The 16189-nt window shown below is 64.0% G+C and overlaps 1 protein-coding gene across 1 annotated transcript in view; it reads right to left on the minus strand.

Annotated features, from left to right (window-relative positions):
* Positions 1–16189, minus strand: part of LOC132236180 (kinesin-like protein KIF19) — a 27480-nt gene continuing 11291 nt past the window's right edge. Inside the window, 13 exon segments of the mRNA XM_059699555.1 lie at positions 1–241; positions 2861–3152; positions 3463–3816; positions 4259–4349; positions 5200–5318; positions 6246–6373; positions 7420–7603; positions 9475–9655; positions 10799–10976; positions 12280–12427; positions 13141–13263; positions 14007–14159; positions 15637–15831. Coding sequence (XP_059555538.1) covers positions 141–241; positions 2861–3152; positions 3463–3816; positions 4259–4349; positions 5200–5318; positions 6246–6373; positions 7420–7603; positions 9475–9655; positions 10799–10976; positions 12280–12427; positions 13141–13263; positions 14007–14159; positions 15637–15831 — 2247 coding nt within the window. The 3' untranslated portion in view covers positions 1–140.

Here is a 16189-nt window from a genome sequence, read left to right on the forward strand (position 1 = left end):
TGCTGAGATCGCTGCTGGCGCTAAGGCTGCAGGAAGCGGGCAGGCTGCCTCTGTTTCCCTGCCAGGCCCGTCTCTCTATCCAGCTTCGGGGCAGGGCCGCGCCCGGACCGGCGCTCTGGCCCCCGCTCTGCCTGCCGTCCTCACAGGGGTCTTCTCCGGCCCTTGGCGCTGCGGCCCCGGGGCCTGCGAGGGCTGCTGGGGGGCAGCGGGCTGCGGCCTTGGCCTCCACTGTCTGCAGACCCTGGAGGGGGGGAGATGTCAGTCTATGGTCCAGGCCAACTCCAGGCAGCCCCCCCCCCGCCCCCCGAGCCTCAGCAAACATGCTCAGTGCACTCCCGGGCTCCCGGGTTTTCCACCAGACCCGCGGCCGCCAGAGAAGGGGGTCCCTGTCCGCAGCTACATGCAGCGCCCGTCTCCACGCAGAGGCCACCAGCCCCCGAGGAGGGACGTGGCGCTGCCGTCCCGCTGGGCCCTCAACATGCGACGTGACCCAGGGGCTGGCTTCCACTCCGGCCTCAGCCGGCCCCACGGAGGACGTGGCCTTTCCCGACACCCGCGGGCCCCCTCCAGGCCCCCGTGGACCTGGGGGCGCTGGTTTCTCTTGGGCCTGGGCTGGGCCGGGTGTCCTAGGGACTTGCTCCCACTGCCTGTGGCTGCCAGGTACTCCCCTCTGCTGTCCGCCAGAGAGCTGCCCAAACAGTCACCCCTTGGGGGATATGATTAAACTGCTTGTTAAGAAACAAGTCTTGCCCGGCCGGCGTGGCTCCGTGGTTGAGCATCAACCTATGAACCGGGAGGTCACAGGTTTGATTCCCAGTCAGGGCACAGGCCCGGGTTGCCAGCTTGATCCCCAGTGGGGGGTGTGCAGGAGGCAGCCGATCAGTGATTCTCTCTCATCACTGATGTTCCTCTCTCTCTCCCCCACTTCCTTCCTCTCTGAAATCAATAAAAATATATTTAAAAAGCAAGAAAGGAAGGAAGGAAGGAAGGAAGGGAGGGAGGGAGGGAGGGAGGGAGGGAGGGAGGGAGGGAGGGAGGAGAAAGAACCTCTGACACCCTCTTTCTCCCTCTCTGCCCAAGGGACTCAGCGGGAACCCTGGATAGGAAGGAGACCTCAGGGTTCAGCCTCAGCCTGATTTGAATTAATTTGAATTCCGTGTGGTGAACCAGAGGGCTCCGGGCAGGCCTGTCGGCTGGACCGTGTCCCAGAGTGTGTGTGTGTGTGTGTGTGTACGCGCGCGTGCGTGCGCACGCACACGCATGTGTGTGTGAGTGTGCATGTGTGTGAGTATGTGTGAGTGTGTGTGCATGTGTGTGAGCGTGTGTGTGTGTGAGTGTGTGTCCTCAACTCCCTGTGAAGTGCTCCTTGCTCTTCTGAAATCTGAGACCTGCTTCTCCCTTGACCTGTCGCCTCCTATACACCACGCTGCCTGTGCCTTTGGAATGTCCATGGACCCATCATGCCTGAGTGGATTCCCCACGCGTGTATATTACACTTTGTTTTGTTTTTGTTTTTTAAATATATTTTATTGATTTTTTACAGAGAGGAAGGGAGAGGGATAGAGAGTTAGAAACATTGATGAGAGAGAAACATTGATCAGCTGCCTCCTGCACACTCCCTACTGGGGATATGCCCGCAACCGGAATCGAACCTGGGACCCTTGAGTCCGCAGGCTGACACTCTATCCACTGAGCCACACAGGTTAGTGCATATATTACACTTTGATTTCCTCCTGTTACTGTGTCTGTGAATGTGGTCGGTGTCCCGGCCAGAACTCAGAAGGTGGGAGGAGAATCGCTGATATGTTTTAGCTCCCACACGGGGAGCGAAGAAGCCAGAGGAGTGGGAACGGCTGTGCGGCGTGTGGAGCGTGAGGGCCGCGGAGGCTCCTGCCCTCCATCCTCTGCCGGGGACAGCTCTGGTCTGTGCTCCAGTCCATGGGGACTGACACGTCATACACGCAGCAAACACAGTCACTGGAAAGGCTAGATGAGACGCTTTAAAACGCAGAACCCAGCCCTAGCTGGTGTTGCCCAGTGGATAGAGCGTCGGCCTGCAGACTGAAGGGTCCCGGGTTCGAATCCAGTCAGGGCACATGCCTGGGTTGCAGGCTCAATCCCTAGTGTGGGGCGTTCAGGAGGCAGCCAATCAATGATTCTCTCTCATCATTGATGTTTCTCTCTCTCTCTCTCTCTCCCTTCCTCCCTGAAATCAATAAAAGAATATATTTAAAACAAAACAAAACAAAAAACAACGCAGAACCCAGGGCATCGACCACAGCGGGCGCCCTCTGAGCTCCACAGGCCTTTCTAATGCTGGGTCCTTCCCTGCTGGGGCCCAGGAGGAGCCCACGCCCTCCCGTCTGCCGTTGCGATGGGATCCACTAGAAACACCCTGTACCCTCGATAGCAGGCGCTCAGGCAGCCCCCACAGCGAGGATGTCCCGCAGTCACCGTTTCTGGGGGCGTGGGGTGCTTCTTTCCTGTTCTCATTTCCCGTTTCCCAACCCCCACAATGAGCGTCTATTTCTGTAATGACTACAAGCCCGGGAGCCAGGACCCCGGCCTCAACTGAGGAGCCAGAGGCCAGGGCGGCACTCGCTTTTGAGGACGATGCTACACTCGCTGGGTGCCACTCCTGCAGAGGCTGAGCAGCTCTAACAGCCTCTCTCCAGAAGCCAGCGGCCACTCGCTGCCCTGAGCCCTGAAACTCACCCGCACCCAGGAGCACACACCTGGCACAGGGTCACCTTTGAGGCGGGGGGGGGGGGGGGGGGGGGGAGGGGGACGGGGGGGGGGAGCGGGATGGAGTCCAAAGGACACAGAGACACCAGCCCGCGCTCTCCTGCTGGCCCTGTACCTGCGTGGGGGCCGGGCTTCGTCTTGGAGGCCGTGGGGACAGCAGGGAAGAGGCCCGAGGACTTTGACGGCTGATGGGGTGCAGCGGGCGTCTGGCTCTCATCCCAACGCGCCGGGGAGGGGGGCTGGGGCTTCTCCGTTGCCTGCAGGGGGGAGTCACACAGCAGGGCAGGGTGTGGGGAGCAGGTCGGGAGGATCACATCAGGGTCACGTTGAGATGAACCCAAGCACTGCTTCAACGCCGACTGTGTGCCCGTCTGCTCTAGGAGCACGGGGTCCAGTGACCATACACCCTAAAGAAGGGCTGCCTGTCCCCACGTGGCCCCTTGTCAACACCGCCCCTCCCCGTGGATGGGCTCCCATCTAACCCTCTGCGATGGTTCACATTTAAATCCACAGGCTGAGCCCGGCCGCGTGGCTCGGTGGTTGAGCATCGACCTCTGAACCAGGAGGTCACGGTTCGATTCCCAGTCAGGGCACAGGCCCGGTTGTGGGCTCGATCCCCAGTGGGGGGCGTGTAGGAGGCAGCGGTGCAGGGACCTGGCTCTCTCCTCCCCTTGTGCCCAGAGCCCCATCCACCGTGACCCTGCTGGTGCCACTTACCCTCTCTGCTGTCCACCTCGACCCCTGGGACCGGACGCGAGGCCCTTGTCCACCCACCGGCCGCACGCCTGGGCTGAAGCCAGGGGACCGCCTGCTCCGGGCCGTCCTCTCTGCGGAGCCCTCCCGGCCGGGGCTGGCACGGGGCCGCCTGCTGCCTGCTGGGCTCGTGTCCCTGGAGTCCGGAAGGTGGAGCGAGGAGCGGCCGCTGCCGCCCTCCCGGTCCTGGGCCTGGCAGCGCCGGGAGGCCGCGAGGAGGGCGATGCTCTTGGTGCTCGCGGCCACCTCCGCGAGGTCCGGGCCGGCCGGGGAGCTCAGCCTGGAGGCCACGGGCTTCGCCCTCAGAGGGCCGGGCCGCTGAGGGGACACAGGGGGGTCAGGCCGCGGGAAGCACAGGGCCCTGGCCCAGGGCAGCCGTTCTCGGGGGGGGGCAGGACTGCTTTGGGGAGACAGGGCACGGAAGCACGTGAGAAGCCAGGCCTGGGCGTCCTGTGAGGCCAGTGCTTGGGCCTCAGGGTCGCGGACTCGAGGGCGGAGGGGCCATGGCTCCTACACCAGCTCCCAGAGCCACGGAGGGGCGTCCCCAGGACCTGACCCTCAGCACCCGCACAGCCCCAGTCCCGGGAGCAGGGGCCCCGGGGGGGGGCGCTCCCAGAGGCCAGGGGCCGCCTCCGCCCAGTCACCCCGCCGCTGACAGCCATCTTGGCGGCTGCGTAAAGAGGGTCCCCTTCCGGAAGCTTCCCTGCTGCTCGCCCCAGCCCAGCGCAGCTCTGATGGGCCCCGTGACCCGCACACCCACCTCGTGCGCTGGCGGCGTGAGCAGGATGCGGAGGGGCGGCGGGGCGAGGGCAGCCTGCCTCCCCCACTGTTTCGACACCCTGAAACCAAGGCTGCGAGGAAACACAGGGGCCCCTCAGGCTCCACCTGTTGCTCCAGAGGAAGCTCGAACCCGTGCTGTGGCCCCCGTCAGGCCCCGCGGGCACGCTGCCTCCGAGGGGACCCGCCAAGTGCGCCAGCGACCCGCAGGCCCGGCGCAGGCAGGACACTCGCTCGGAAGGAGGCCGGAGGCCGGCGGTTGGGGGCCTTCGAGGGACAGACTCGCCGGGAGGCGGCCCCTGAACACGCTGGCCCTCCCGGCCCTGGCACCGCCTTCTCCCGAGACCCTGGGACCCGCGGTTCTCAACCTGTGGGTCGCGACCCCTTTGGCAGTAGAACGACCCTTTCACAGGGGTCGCCTAAGACCATCCTGCATATCAGATGTTTACATGATGATTCCTAACAGTAGCAACATGACAGTTATGAAGTAGCCACGAAAATCATGTTATGGTTGGGTCACATGAGGAGCTGTATTTAAAGGGCCAGAAGGTTGAGAACCGCTGCCCTGGGACGGTCTGGGGGACAGGATGTCCTGCTGCACCGAGGAGCCGGTGGCAGCAGGTGGTGTCGGGATGGGGGCCGCTCACCCCAAAGACCAGCACGTTAGAGGCGGGACTTGGGGCAGCCCCATCCCAGGAGGGCGGATGTGGCCAGTGATGTGATAATTTGTGCTGCGTGATGAAACCCCAATAAAACCTGGGCAAGGAGTGGGGGAGCTTCCTGGGGGGACACGGGGGTGTCCAGGAGGCTGCCTGCCCAACCCGGGGGGTGGGGAGTCTGTCCCGGCCTCCAGGCCTCCAATTCCCGCAGCCTCCCCTGGATCCAAGGGCAGGCGATGCGCGGCCGGAAGCAGAGCCCGCTCACCTGTCCGTCTCCAGCAGCATCTGCGGCAGCTCAAAAGGGGCGCCCCCGGGGGCCCTTCCTGTGGGCCTGGTCTCCGGGGCCTCCTCCGGGGGTGGAGATGTGCTCCCCACAGCGCCATCCTGCGGGCAGACAGAGGAGGGAGCTCGGGGAGGCATCCGCAGGGCGCAGCCAGCCAGCCTGTCCGGAGGCCCCGAGGGCGGGGAGGTGCCCTCCTGCCGCCGCCCAGCAGCTCTCCTCCTCGGAGCCCCGGCACAGACAGAAAGGGGGCCTCTGCCAGGAGCGAGGGCCGGGCCAGCGGGGGCCTTGACCCTGGAGCAAAAACGGGCACAGGGCTGGCCAGTGGGGCTCGTTGGCTGGGCGTCGACCCAGGAACCAGGAGGTTCGGTTCCCGGTCAGGGCACAGGCCTGGGCTGGGGCTCAATCCCCAATGGGGGGCGTGCAGGAGGCAGCCGGTCCATGATTCCCTTTCCCTCCCCCTCTTTCTAAAAATCAATAAAAACATATTTAAAAAACAGGCACGGGGCGACGCTGGCTGAAGTCAGGGGGTCCTCTCTTTTCTCCAGAAGGCAAAGCAGAGGGTCTGTGGGCTGGGGGACCAGGCCTAGCCGAGGGCGGGGGCAGAGCCTCAGAGCCCACCCCCCTAAACCCCTCCCCAAGGGCGTCCCCATCCCCACCCCGACCTCCCTCCTTAAGGTGTCCCCAGAATGGGCAGTAGACCCGAGGGCTTGCTGCGGCCCCAGAAGATGCCCTGGCCCAGGCTTCCTTCCTGCCGGCTGTTACCTCTAGCAGTGGCCCAGGTTGCAGACCTGCCCGTGAACATCACACCCCGGAGCCCCGAGTCCCCCCGAGTCGCTACCCCACACCGGCCGGAACCGGAACTGCTAGGTGCGTCTGGCCAGAGGCGGCCCGGTTCCTGGGTCCCCAAGTTTCCTCTTCCCATCTCCAGGGCCAGTGTCCCAGGCTAAGCCCAGGCTAAGCCCAGGCGGGCGGGAGGGGACACGCCGACCAGAGCTGACCCAGGCCGACCCCCCAGCGCCCGGACTCACGGGCAGGGAGCTGGCCGCGGCCGTGGCCGAGTGCAGCAGCAGCAGGCGGTCCAGCGGGCCCCCGCGCAGCTCCCGCGCGTACAGGCCGTAGCGCTCGTCCAGCGCCGCGGGCACGGGGAGGCCGGCGTCTGCGGGAAGAGGGAGAGCCGTCAGGGCACGCCGCCCGGTCCAGAGCGGGGCACGGGCGAATCCTCCCCAGGGGCCGCATTTCTGTGACTTCCTCTCCGCTCCGTCCGCTGCTTGGAAATGTCCTGCTGGTTCACGGCCCGCCTTTCATCATAAAGTAACACGGGAACTTCCAAGAGTGAGTAACGGGCAGGTTAGAACTCAAGGGCCTGGCTGGGGTGGGTCCGTGGCTAGAGCATCGGCCGGAGAACGGTCTCGGGGTGATTCTAGTCAAGGGCACGCGCTGGGGTGCAGGTTCCCCGGCCGGTGGGGATGTGTGGGGGGGCAACCAATTGACGTGTCTCTCTCACATCCGTGCTTCTCTCTCTCCCCCTCCTTCCCTTCCACTCTCTCTAAAATCAATGGACAGCCTGGCCTGCATGGCTCCGTGGTTGAGCGTCGACCGATGAACCAGAAGGTCAGGGTTTGATTCCCGGTCGGGGCACCTGCCCGGGTTGCGGGCTCGATCCCCAGTGCGGGGCGTGCAGGAGGCAGCTGAGCAGTAGCTCTCATCATTGATGCTTCTATCTCTCTCTCCCTCTCCCTTCCTCCCTGAAATCAATAAAAATATGTTTAAAAAATAAAATCAATGGGAAAAAAATCCTCTGGTGAGGAGTAACAGCAACGACGAAAAGGAAGCCGAAGAGCCCGTCCTAGGTGTGCGGCCAAAGGAGCAACAGGTGGTCGGGCAGCTCAGGCGCGAGGCTCGCAGCAGCGTGAACACCCGGTGCCCCGAGGTGGACGCACTGAGGCGTGAAGGAAGGTGCTGACCGGGCGGCGGGCGCACTGGCCTGCACGCTGCGGAGGAGTGAGGGGCGGCAGGCTGCGGGAGCCGGGGCGGCACAAAACCTAAACGGTCCCAGCAGATGGCGCAACAAATCGTGTGCATCTCGGCAGAGGGCAACGACCTCGCACGTTGGCCTCGCGCGCACAGCGACACCTGGGGTGCACGGTCCGGGGTGCACGGTCCGGGGTGCACCGCGAGGGGGGAAGCAGGGCCCGGCCTCACCCTGAATGAGCTGCCGCTGGTCCCGGATGATCCGCTCGCACAGCAGCTGGTGCTGGCGGAGGCGCCCGATGAGCAGGTCCCTCTGCGCCAGCAGGTGCGCCCCGTGCAGGCGGCCGGCCTGCAGCGCTGCGTTCTCTGCCTCCAGCTCCTGCGCGCGGCACAGAAGCCGCTCCTCCAGCCGCGCCTGCTGGGACCAAGGTCTGTGCCGCCCCACCCGCCCGCTCCCCCCACGGACCCCGCCCACATGCCCCTAATGGTCCCCGCCCACTCCCCCACGGACCCCGCCCACATGCCCCTAATGGACCCCGCCCACATGCCCTTAATGGACCCCGCCCGCTCCCCCCACGGACCCCGCCCACATGCCCCTAATGGCCCCGCCCACTCCGCCCCACGGACCCCGCCCACATGCCCCTAATGGACCAGGAGTGCAAATTGAACTCAATAGGCAGCGGCCGGTGTGGCTCAGCGGTTGAAGGTCGACCCATGAACCAAGAGGTTCGATCCCGGTCAGGGCACATGCCAGGTTGCGGCTCGATCCCCAGTAGGGGGCGTGCAGGAGGCAGCCGGTCCATGATTCTCTCATCATTGATGTTTCTCTCTCTACCCTCTCTCTTCCTCTCTCTCTAAAATAAATAAATAAATAAAAACATATTTTAAAAAGGAAACGGGCCAGTGATGGGCTCTGAGGATGTGTGGCCTCCCCCTGCGTTAACCGAGTCTCTATTCTCTGTGATCTGGTGCCCTGACCTCTGGGGCCCCGCTCACCTGCAGGACTGGCCTCCCAGGGCCGGCCGAGTCCCGGAGATGGAAAACCACTCGCCAGGAGCACACCTTTCAGGTGCAAACCCCAGCCCAGAGCCCACCCACGCCCTGCATGGGGCTCTCACACTGCGGCTCTGGCCCCCGCCCTCGCCACCCAGGCCCGGGTACTAGACAGCTCATCTCCAACTTGCCGCAGGCAGATGCCAAGATATTAAGAGGGCCTTGGGCTCTGGCCGGCTTGGCCCAGTGGATAGAGCGTCAGCCTGCAGACTGGAGGGTCCCAGGTTCAATTCCGGCCAAGGGCACAGGCCTGGGTTGCGGGCTCGATCCCCAGTGGGGGGCGTGCAGGAGGCAGCTGATCAGTGATTCTCTCTCATCAGTGATGTTTCTATCTCTCTCTCCTTCTCCCTCTCTGAAATGAATAAAGAAATATATATATTTTAAAAGTTATGAATAATTAAAAAAAAAAGAGGGCCTTGGTTTGGTGACAGTTTTTAAGTGAAGTAAATGCCACCTGCTTGTAGCGACAGGACATCATCAGACTCGGCCACTAGCCTGAAAACACCCCTGCACCCATTCACCTCGGGGCCGGACACAGCCAGCTGCCCGCACGTCCCCCAGGTCCCCGCTGCATAAACAGCTCAGATAAATCGCTCGCTCTTGCCGGGCCGGCCTGGCTCCGTGGCTGAGCATCAACCTAGGAACCAGGAGCTCAGAGTTCCATTTCCGGTTGTAGGCTCGATCCCCAGTAGGGGGCGTGCAGGAGGCAGCTGGTCCATGGTTCTCTCATCATTGATGTTTCTCTCTCTCTCTCTCTCTCTCTCCCCCTTCCTCTCTGACATCAATAATATATTTACTAATAAATAAAGAAATAACTCGCTCTTCCCAGGAAACAGCCTGGAGAAGACTCACTCTCCAGAGAGCAGCCTGGAGCCCGGCTTCCCAGGCCGCGTCCCTGGCCTCTCTCCGCCGGCCGAAGCCCCTCCCAGGAGCCGCCGAGGCCCTGCCACCCCGGGAGGAGCCGGTGTCGTCCTCAGACCGGCAGCAGGGCTCTCGGCGGACTCCACGCGGCCTCCCGCCCTGCACGCAGGCCCTGCCGCCCGGGTGTGGCTGTCGCTAACATGCAGGGACATGGGTTTGCAGCCAGCTCTGCTCCTGCCCTGGGGACCGGGACCGGCTCTCTGACTGCCGAGCCGGCTTTCCCGCCCGCAGAGCCAGCGCCGGTGCACGGGCAGCGATCCATGTCGTGACTCGGCCCAGGTGGCGCCCCCCGGGCTGCCGGCTGCTCCCCACCTGCAGGGCCACGGCTTCCCGTGGCGCGGCCAGCAGCAGGGAGACCTCCTCTCCGGCCAGCGCTCCCTCGTGGGGCTCTGCGGACTCGCCCTCATCCCCAGCTGCGTCGGCCACCGCCTGCTGCTCGTGCCCCTCGGGTACCTCGTCCTGGGCGTGGTGGGGGGTCTTCTCCCGCTCCCAGCTGCGGCCATGACAGGGGCGGGGTCAGAGCCCTGTGGGCGCCACTGGCTAGGCACAGGGAGGCCACGGAGAGGGGCAGGGTTGGGTCTGCTGTCTGACAAAAACTGGAAAAAGTAAAGAGGTGAAGGGCCCGGCCGGTGTGGCTCCACCTATGAACCAGGAGGTCGCAGTTCGATTCCCGGTGGGCGCACATGCCCGGGTTTCAGGCTCAATCCCCAGGAGGGCGTGTGCAGGAGCCGATCAATGATTCGCTCTCACTAATGTTTCTATCCCTCTCCCTCTCCCTTCCTCTCTCTCTAAAAATTAATAAAAACCGGTTAAAAAGAAGAAGAAGCGGTGAATGTTTGCGGTATGATCACCGAGCGATTAAGCACAGGACCCTGTAGCCAGCCGCCCCTCCCTCCTGGACTCCTCTGAGGCCCGGTGAGCGCAGGGCAGAGCCTGGGCAGGTGCCGCCGCGAGGAAGGACACGGGACACGGGACACGGGAGCTGCGGCTGGAAAGGGGCGGGCGTTCCTCGGAAGCAGGCGCTTGCGCGGTTAAGCGAACAGACAGCGAGGAGGAGGAGGGAGGACGGGAGAAGACATGGACGGATCGCAGCATGCACGCGGGTGCCCGGTGGCCCGCACGTCCAGGCCAGTGCGGCGATGCCGGGTGTCCCAGTGTCATTGCTAACTGTGCCCCACCTCCCACGCCTGTCTGGGTGACAAAGCACAAGGCCGGTCCAGCTCGGGCAGCCTGCTCGCTGCGGGTAGCGGGGAGGAAGGGTGGGCCGTCCAGAGAGCCGGCAGGTGGACGGACACTCACCCACGGCCAGCCCCACCCCCTGAGCCTCAGCCTCGCCCTCCGTCCCACGGGCTGACCCCGGCCTGCAGGGCTGGCTCTGGGCTCCAGCCTGTGAAGGGGCCAGCGGGACCTGGGCGCCGTCCCCACCTGCTCCAGCCTCGCTACAGGCGGGAGGGCGGGAGGGAAGAGAAGGAGCCCTCGGCTAAAGTCCCCGTGGGGACCCGCAGGCAGGGGAGGAAGGCTAGACAGTCGCAAAAAAGGAGCCCCGACCAGCGACCCCACTGGTTCTTCTTGGCCCTCTTGCCCCATCAGGAGGGTGGCGCTGGGCCCTGGGCGGCGCCCACGGCGGCACACTCACTCTGCAATGGCCAGCAGGTGCTGGGACACGTCGGCGTGCAGCTCCATGTTGGCGTCCTCCAGCTCCACCGGGCTGCGCGCCATCTCCAGCTGCTCCTGGAAGGTCCCTGCGAGCTGGGCCCGGGTCTCGTTCATCTGCAGGCGGCTGTCCTCCTCCAGGTGTTGGGCGGGCATCGCGACTGGGGCAGCAAGAGAGCCGGCTGCACCAAGAGCGGTGCCACCTGAGCCAGGGCTGAGCTCCAGGCCTGCCCACCAAACAGGTGGAGCTCGCGCCCTGTGAGGGTGAGTGGATGGATGGGTGGGTGGGTGGGTGGGTGGATGGGTGGATGGGTGGGTGGGTGGGTGGATGGGTGAGTGGATGGATGGGTGGGTGGATGGGTAAGTGGATGGATGGGTGGGTGGATGGGTGGATGGGTAGGTGGGTGGATGGGTGGATGGGTGGGTGGGTGGGTGGGTGGGTGGGTGGATGGGTGGATGGGTGGGTGGGTGGGTGGGTGGATGGGTGGGTAGATGGGTGGGTGGATGGGTGGGTGGGTGGGTGGATGGGTGGATGAGTGGATGGATGGGTGGGTGGGTGGGTGGGTGGATGGGTGGATGGATGGGTGGGTGGGTGGATGAGTGGATGGATGGGTGGATGGATGGGTGGGTGGGTGGGTGAACACATGCGCACACCTACCCGCTTCTTTTTTAAAAAATATGTTTTCATTAATTTTTAGAGAGAGAGGAAGAGAGAGGGAGAGAGATAGAAACATCTAGCTGATCGAGAGAGGATCGATGGTGGATGGTAGGTGGATGGATAAATAGATGGATAGGTAAATAATGAATCAATAGGAGAAAATATTTGCAAACCATATATTTGCTAAGGGTTAATATCCAAAAAATATAAGGAACTCATACAACTTAATAGTAAAAAACAAACAATCCAACGTGAAAAATGGGCGAAGGACCTTAAGAGAGTTTTTCAGAGAAGACGTGCAGCCCGGCCGGGCGGCTCAGGGGTGGAGCGCTGACCTATGAACCAGGAGGTCACGGTTCAATTCCCACCCAGGGCCCAGGCCCAGGTTGCAGGCTGGATCCCCAGTGGGGCGCACGGGAGGCAGCCGATCCATGATTCCCTCCCATCACCTGTTCCTAAAGAAGAAGACATGCAGATCCCAGCAGGCCCGTGACAAGGCGCTCGCATCAGTAATCATCAGGGAAGTGCAGCCAAGCCCGGGAGACACCCCCCCTTTCCCGTCAGTGTCTGTCGTCAAGACAGGAGAGAGCAAGCCCTGGCCGGGCAGGAGAGCAGGGCCTGTGCGCGCTGCGGGTGAAACGGGTGCCGCCACCGTGAAAACAGTGTGACGTTCCTTCCAGCCCGGCCCTGGTCACCGACCTCCCAGCCTCCTCTCCCACCACAGGGCACCGTCTGTCCCTGAGCTCACACCCCCCCACCCCAGGGCGGCACCGTCGCTGCGGCACCAGGTCTGCGCCAGGCTCTACCTCCAGCGTCCGAGATCCCGGCCTCGCCTCTCCTGTGCTCCTGCCTCTCGATCTTGGACTTGAGGTGCTCGATCTGCCTGCGCAGGTCGGAGATGACATCCGTGTCCTGGTCCAGAGGGCAGGACATGGTCAGCAGGTTGCGCTTGACCTGGTGGCAAGACACACCCCAGGTCAGGCCAGCAGCCCCCGCGGAAACATCTTATAGCCAGGAATGTGCGGCAGGAACACGCAGTCTTGCTACTAAAATTCAAATCAGTCCGGCTGGTGTGGCTCAGTGGTGAGCATCGCCCTAGGAACCAGGAGGTCATGGTTGGGTTCCCGGTCAGGGCACAGGCCCAGGTTGGGGGCTCGGTCCCCAGTGTGGGGCGGGCAGGAGGCAGCCGATCCGTGATTCTCTCATCATGGATGTTTCTCTCTCTCTCCCGCTCCTTCTCCCTTCTTTTCTGAAATCAATAAAAATATTTGTTAAAAAAATTAAAATGAAATTCACATGAGTACCACTCAGCCTTGAGGAAGGAGGTTCTGACACATCAGATGTGGGTGCCCCTGGGGGCATGTTCTCTGCGAAGGAAATGAAGGCCTAGAGGCGAGGACACTGGGTGAGGGGCAGGCAGCCCCGAGTCCAACGCCGGCACCCTCCCAGAAGAGGAGGCCCCAGGAGCGAGAACAGGAGGCTGCAGGGCCGACGCAGAGCCGGTGGGTGCACCAGCCGAGGCCCAGGAGCCCGAAGCTCTGGGGGGCGAGAGCGTGAGGGGCGTGCACCGCGGCTGGGGGGGGAGAGCATGAGGGCGTGCACCGCGGCGGGGGGGGGGTGGGAGGGGGGGCGAGAGCGTGAGGGCGTGCACCCCGGCAGGCGCTCACCCGCGTCCTGATGCTCTTGGCTCTGTGCGCGTACAGCAGGGTGCTCTTCGACTCCTCGAAGGACGTGCTGGCGGGGCTGATGTGGGCGATCATCACCGTCCGGCTGTTCCCTCCCAGGGCGTCCTGCTCAGCGGGGGCACGAGCTGGGGCGGCGGGAACCGGCCCCCCCGCCCAGTGGTGCTGTCTGCCCCCACCCCCGCCAGGCCCGTGGGCACCGCCCCGAGGCTCCGGCTCCAAACCCTGAGGAGGGCAGCTCAGGGTGACGCTCAGGGTGCGTGAGGCCTGTGCCAAGCCCACCCGTCCGCCTTCCGCTCCGACGAGCAGGCTAGACCGGGAGGCGGGTCTGCGGGGACACGCCTGGCTGCACCATTTGTTTGCGTGGAGCCCACCTGCTACAGGGCAGAGGCCACAGCATTGGCTCAGCGCGGGGACCTCCTCAGGCAGACTGCCCATGACGTGACGGAGGCAGTGAGCTCCCTGTCCCTAGAGGTATGCAAGCATGGGCGCTGCACCATGCTGAGAGGGCGGGCAGTCAGGTCATGACTAGAGATGGTTTCTACCATGTTTTCCTGCCTTTGGGGGTTCCTAGAAGGGTCCTTAGACCTCACTCAGGGCCTCTCTCCTGGGTAAGTCCTGGAAGACGCAGTCAGCTGTGGCAGCAGGACACATATGCACACACACCCCACATACGTGTGCACACATGTGTGCAAACGCATGAACATACACACCCATGTGTACACAGGTGCGTGCACACACAAATACACGAACACACGGGCACACACACATATATGTGCGTGCCCCCACACATACGCATGTGAGTGCACACATGTGCACACACATGCACACACCCGGCCTGCAGCTTGTACCTTGAGCAGGCGTGTGAGCTTGCTGTCCCTGAAGTTCACGTACTGCGTGCGGCCGCCGCCCCTCTCGCTGAGCGCGTTGATGCAGTTGCCCAGCGCCAGCAGCGAGCGGTTGATGTGCGCGCCCTCCTGCATCCTTTTGCCGCGGTTCTGGGTCTGCTCGGGGAGAGGCGGGCTGGTGGGAGATGGTCTGTGCCCCCACCTGCTCCCCACACCAGGCCCCGGGCCATACCCGTCCCCCGGAAGCTCGGGCCCTGCAGGCACGGACTGGACCCAAACCCGGGGCCGCAATGCGGGTGACAGAAGCCCGCGGGCACACAGGGCAGCCGCTGGAGGGAGGGGAGCCGTGTGTGGCGCCGGCAGGTGCCCGTCAGCATCATGAATGAGGTAAGCGTGGGCAGGCGTGTCTGCAGCGCCATCTGATCCAGTGAAGACGAGAATGTGCGCTCACGAGGCCGCCCCCGCAGCGGCGCCCCCTCATCCTCCCGACATCACACGGGGCCACGGTCCCCGGCCCTTGTCGTCCAGGACTGGGCCCAGGACCCGGACAGCCCTCTGTCCTCCTGCGTCTGGAACTATTCCAGCCGCAGACCCCGCCCGCTCGCCCTGCCTCGCCTGCTCTCCCCGGGAGGCCACGTGAAGGCTCATCAGTGGCCCGGCTCCTGAGGGCCCTGTGCTTCCCGAGGGGCCGTGGCGAGGCGTGGCCCGGCCCTCCTCTCAGGAACCGTTACCGTCTTTCCCACGGCTGCTGTCTTTGACCTGCTGGCTCTCCTACCTCAGATTGCCCATGAACATGCACATTGCAATCCTAGGGTTAGGTCACAATATCTGACTCTGGCCCGACCATGACTCAGTGGTTGAGCGCTGACCTAGGAACCAGAAGGTCAAGGTTCAATTCCTGGTCAGTCAGGGCACGTGCTCAGGGTTGCAGGTTTGATCTCCAGTGGGGGGCGTGCAGGAGGCGGCCAAGCAATGATTCTCTCTCATCGTTGATGTTTCTATCTCTCTCCCCCCTCCCTTCCTCTCTGAAATCGATAAAAACATATTTTTAAAAAATAGTCTGACTCTGGGCCAGGCCTGGCCGATTCAGGAGCCCGAGCGCCAGGGCAGGGCCAGGGCAGGGCCAGGGCAGGGCGGGTGAGGGAGGGAGGGGAGGGCCTCCACGGTCGGGTGGGCACAGGGTGGAGACTGGGATCCAGCACTAACCCTCTGTGCTCAGCCAGGCCCCTCCCCCTGGCATGCTCTTCCGTACACTCCCCCAAAGTCCTCAGGGCCCGTCAGGCCCAGCCCTGGGACCCCAGCACTACCACCACCCTCCTCTGAGCTCCCATGAGCTCCATGTGGACCCCAAATCTCAAAGCACAGCCTCCCCGAGCTGCAATGGTCTGCTCACAATTGTCTCCCCGACCCCTGAGGCTCTGGGCTCCCTGCGGGCGGGTCCGGCCTCAGACGCTGGGGTGGGGGGCAGGGGGAGGGGGGAGACTGCCACTCAAGCCCTCCCAGTCACTCAGCCAGCGCTCAGGGGGCACCCCAGGCCTGGGAGCCGGAGGGAGGGACAGGGTCCTGCTCACAGACAGAGGGACGGTGGAGGATGGAAGGGGTGGGCGGGGGGGGGGGGGCGTGGAGGAGGCACCTGGGATGCCCGCTCCGAGCCCGCCAGGTCCACCAGGAACAGCCTCCCGACGCGCACGGCCTCCGCCAGGTGGTGGCCGCGGCCCTGCCGGCGCACGGAGACCTGCAGCACCGCGTGGGAGCGCGAGGACGTCCTGTTGGCGGCCGTGGGCTCCTGCGTGCGCTGCCGGTTGCCTCTGGTGAGGAGCTGCATGATCTGAGGACGGAGCCCATGTGGGGGGCGGCGGTTAGGGCCCGAGGGGCCCTGTGCTCCCTCCAGATCCACCGGGCAAGGGAAGGGGTGCCCCGAGCTCCTGGGGCACCTCGTGCTGGGGTGCTGATGCAGCACCTCGTCAAGGGGAAGCGGTTTCTGGTTTGCGGGTGAAGTGACTGATTCACGGAGAAATGGCAGGTGGCTGGGGCACGCGCGGCCCCTCGCCATCTTCTGCCTGTGGCAGACATCACCAGCGGATTACCCATCTCTTCCCACAGAGCCGGGGCAGCCAGAACCCGTCTCAATGCAGATCTCAGGCCCCGATGGGGCGGCAGGTGGGCAAACCCTCCTGCGAGCAAGC

This window comes from Myotis daubentonii, chromosome 5 (genome assembly GCF_963259705.1).
Source record: "Myotis daubentonii chromosome 5, mMyoDau2.1, whole genome shotgun sequence".
Taxonomy (NCBI): Eukaryota; Metazoa; Chordata; class Mammalia; order Chiroptera; family Vespertilionidae; genus Myotis; species Myotis daubentonii.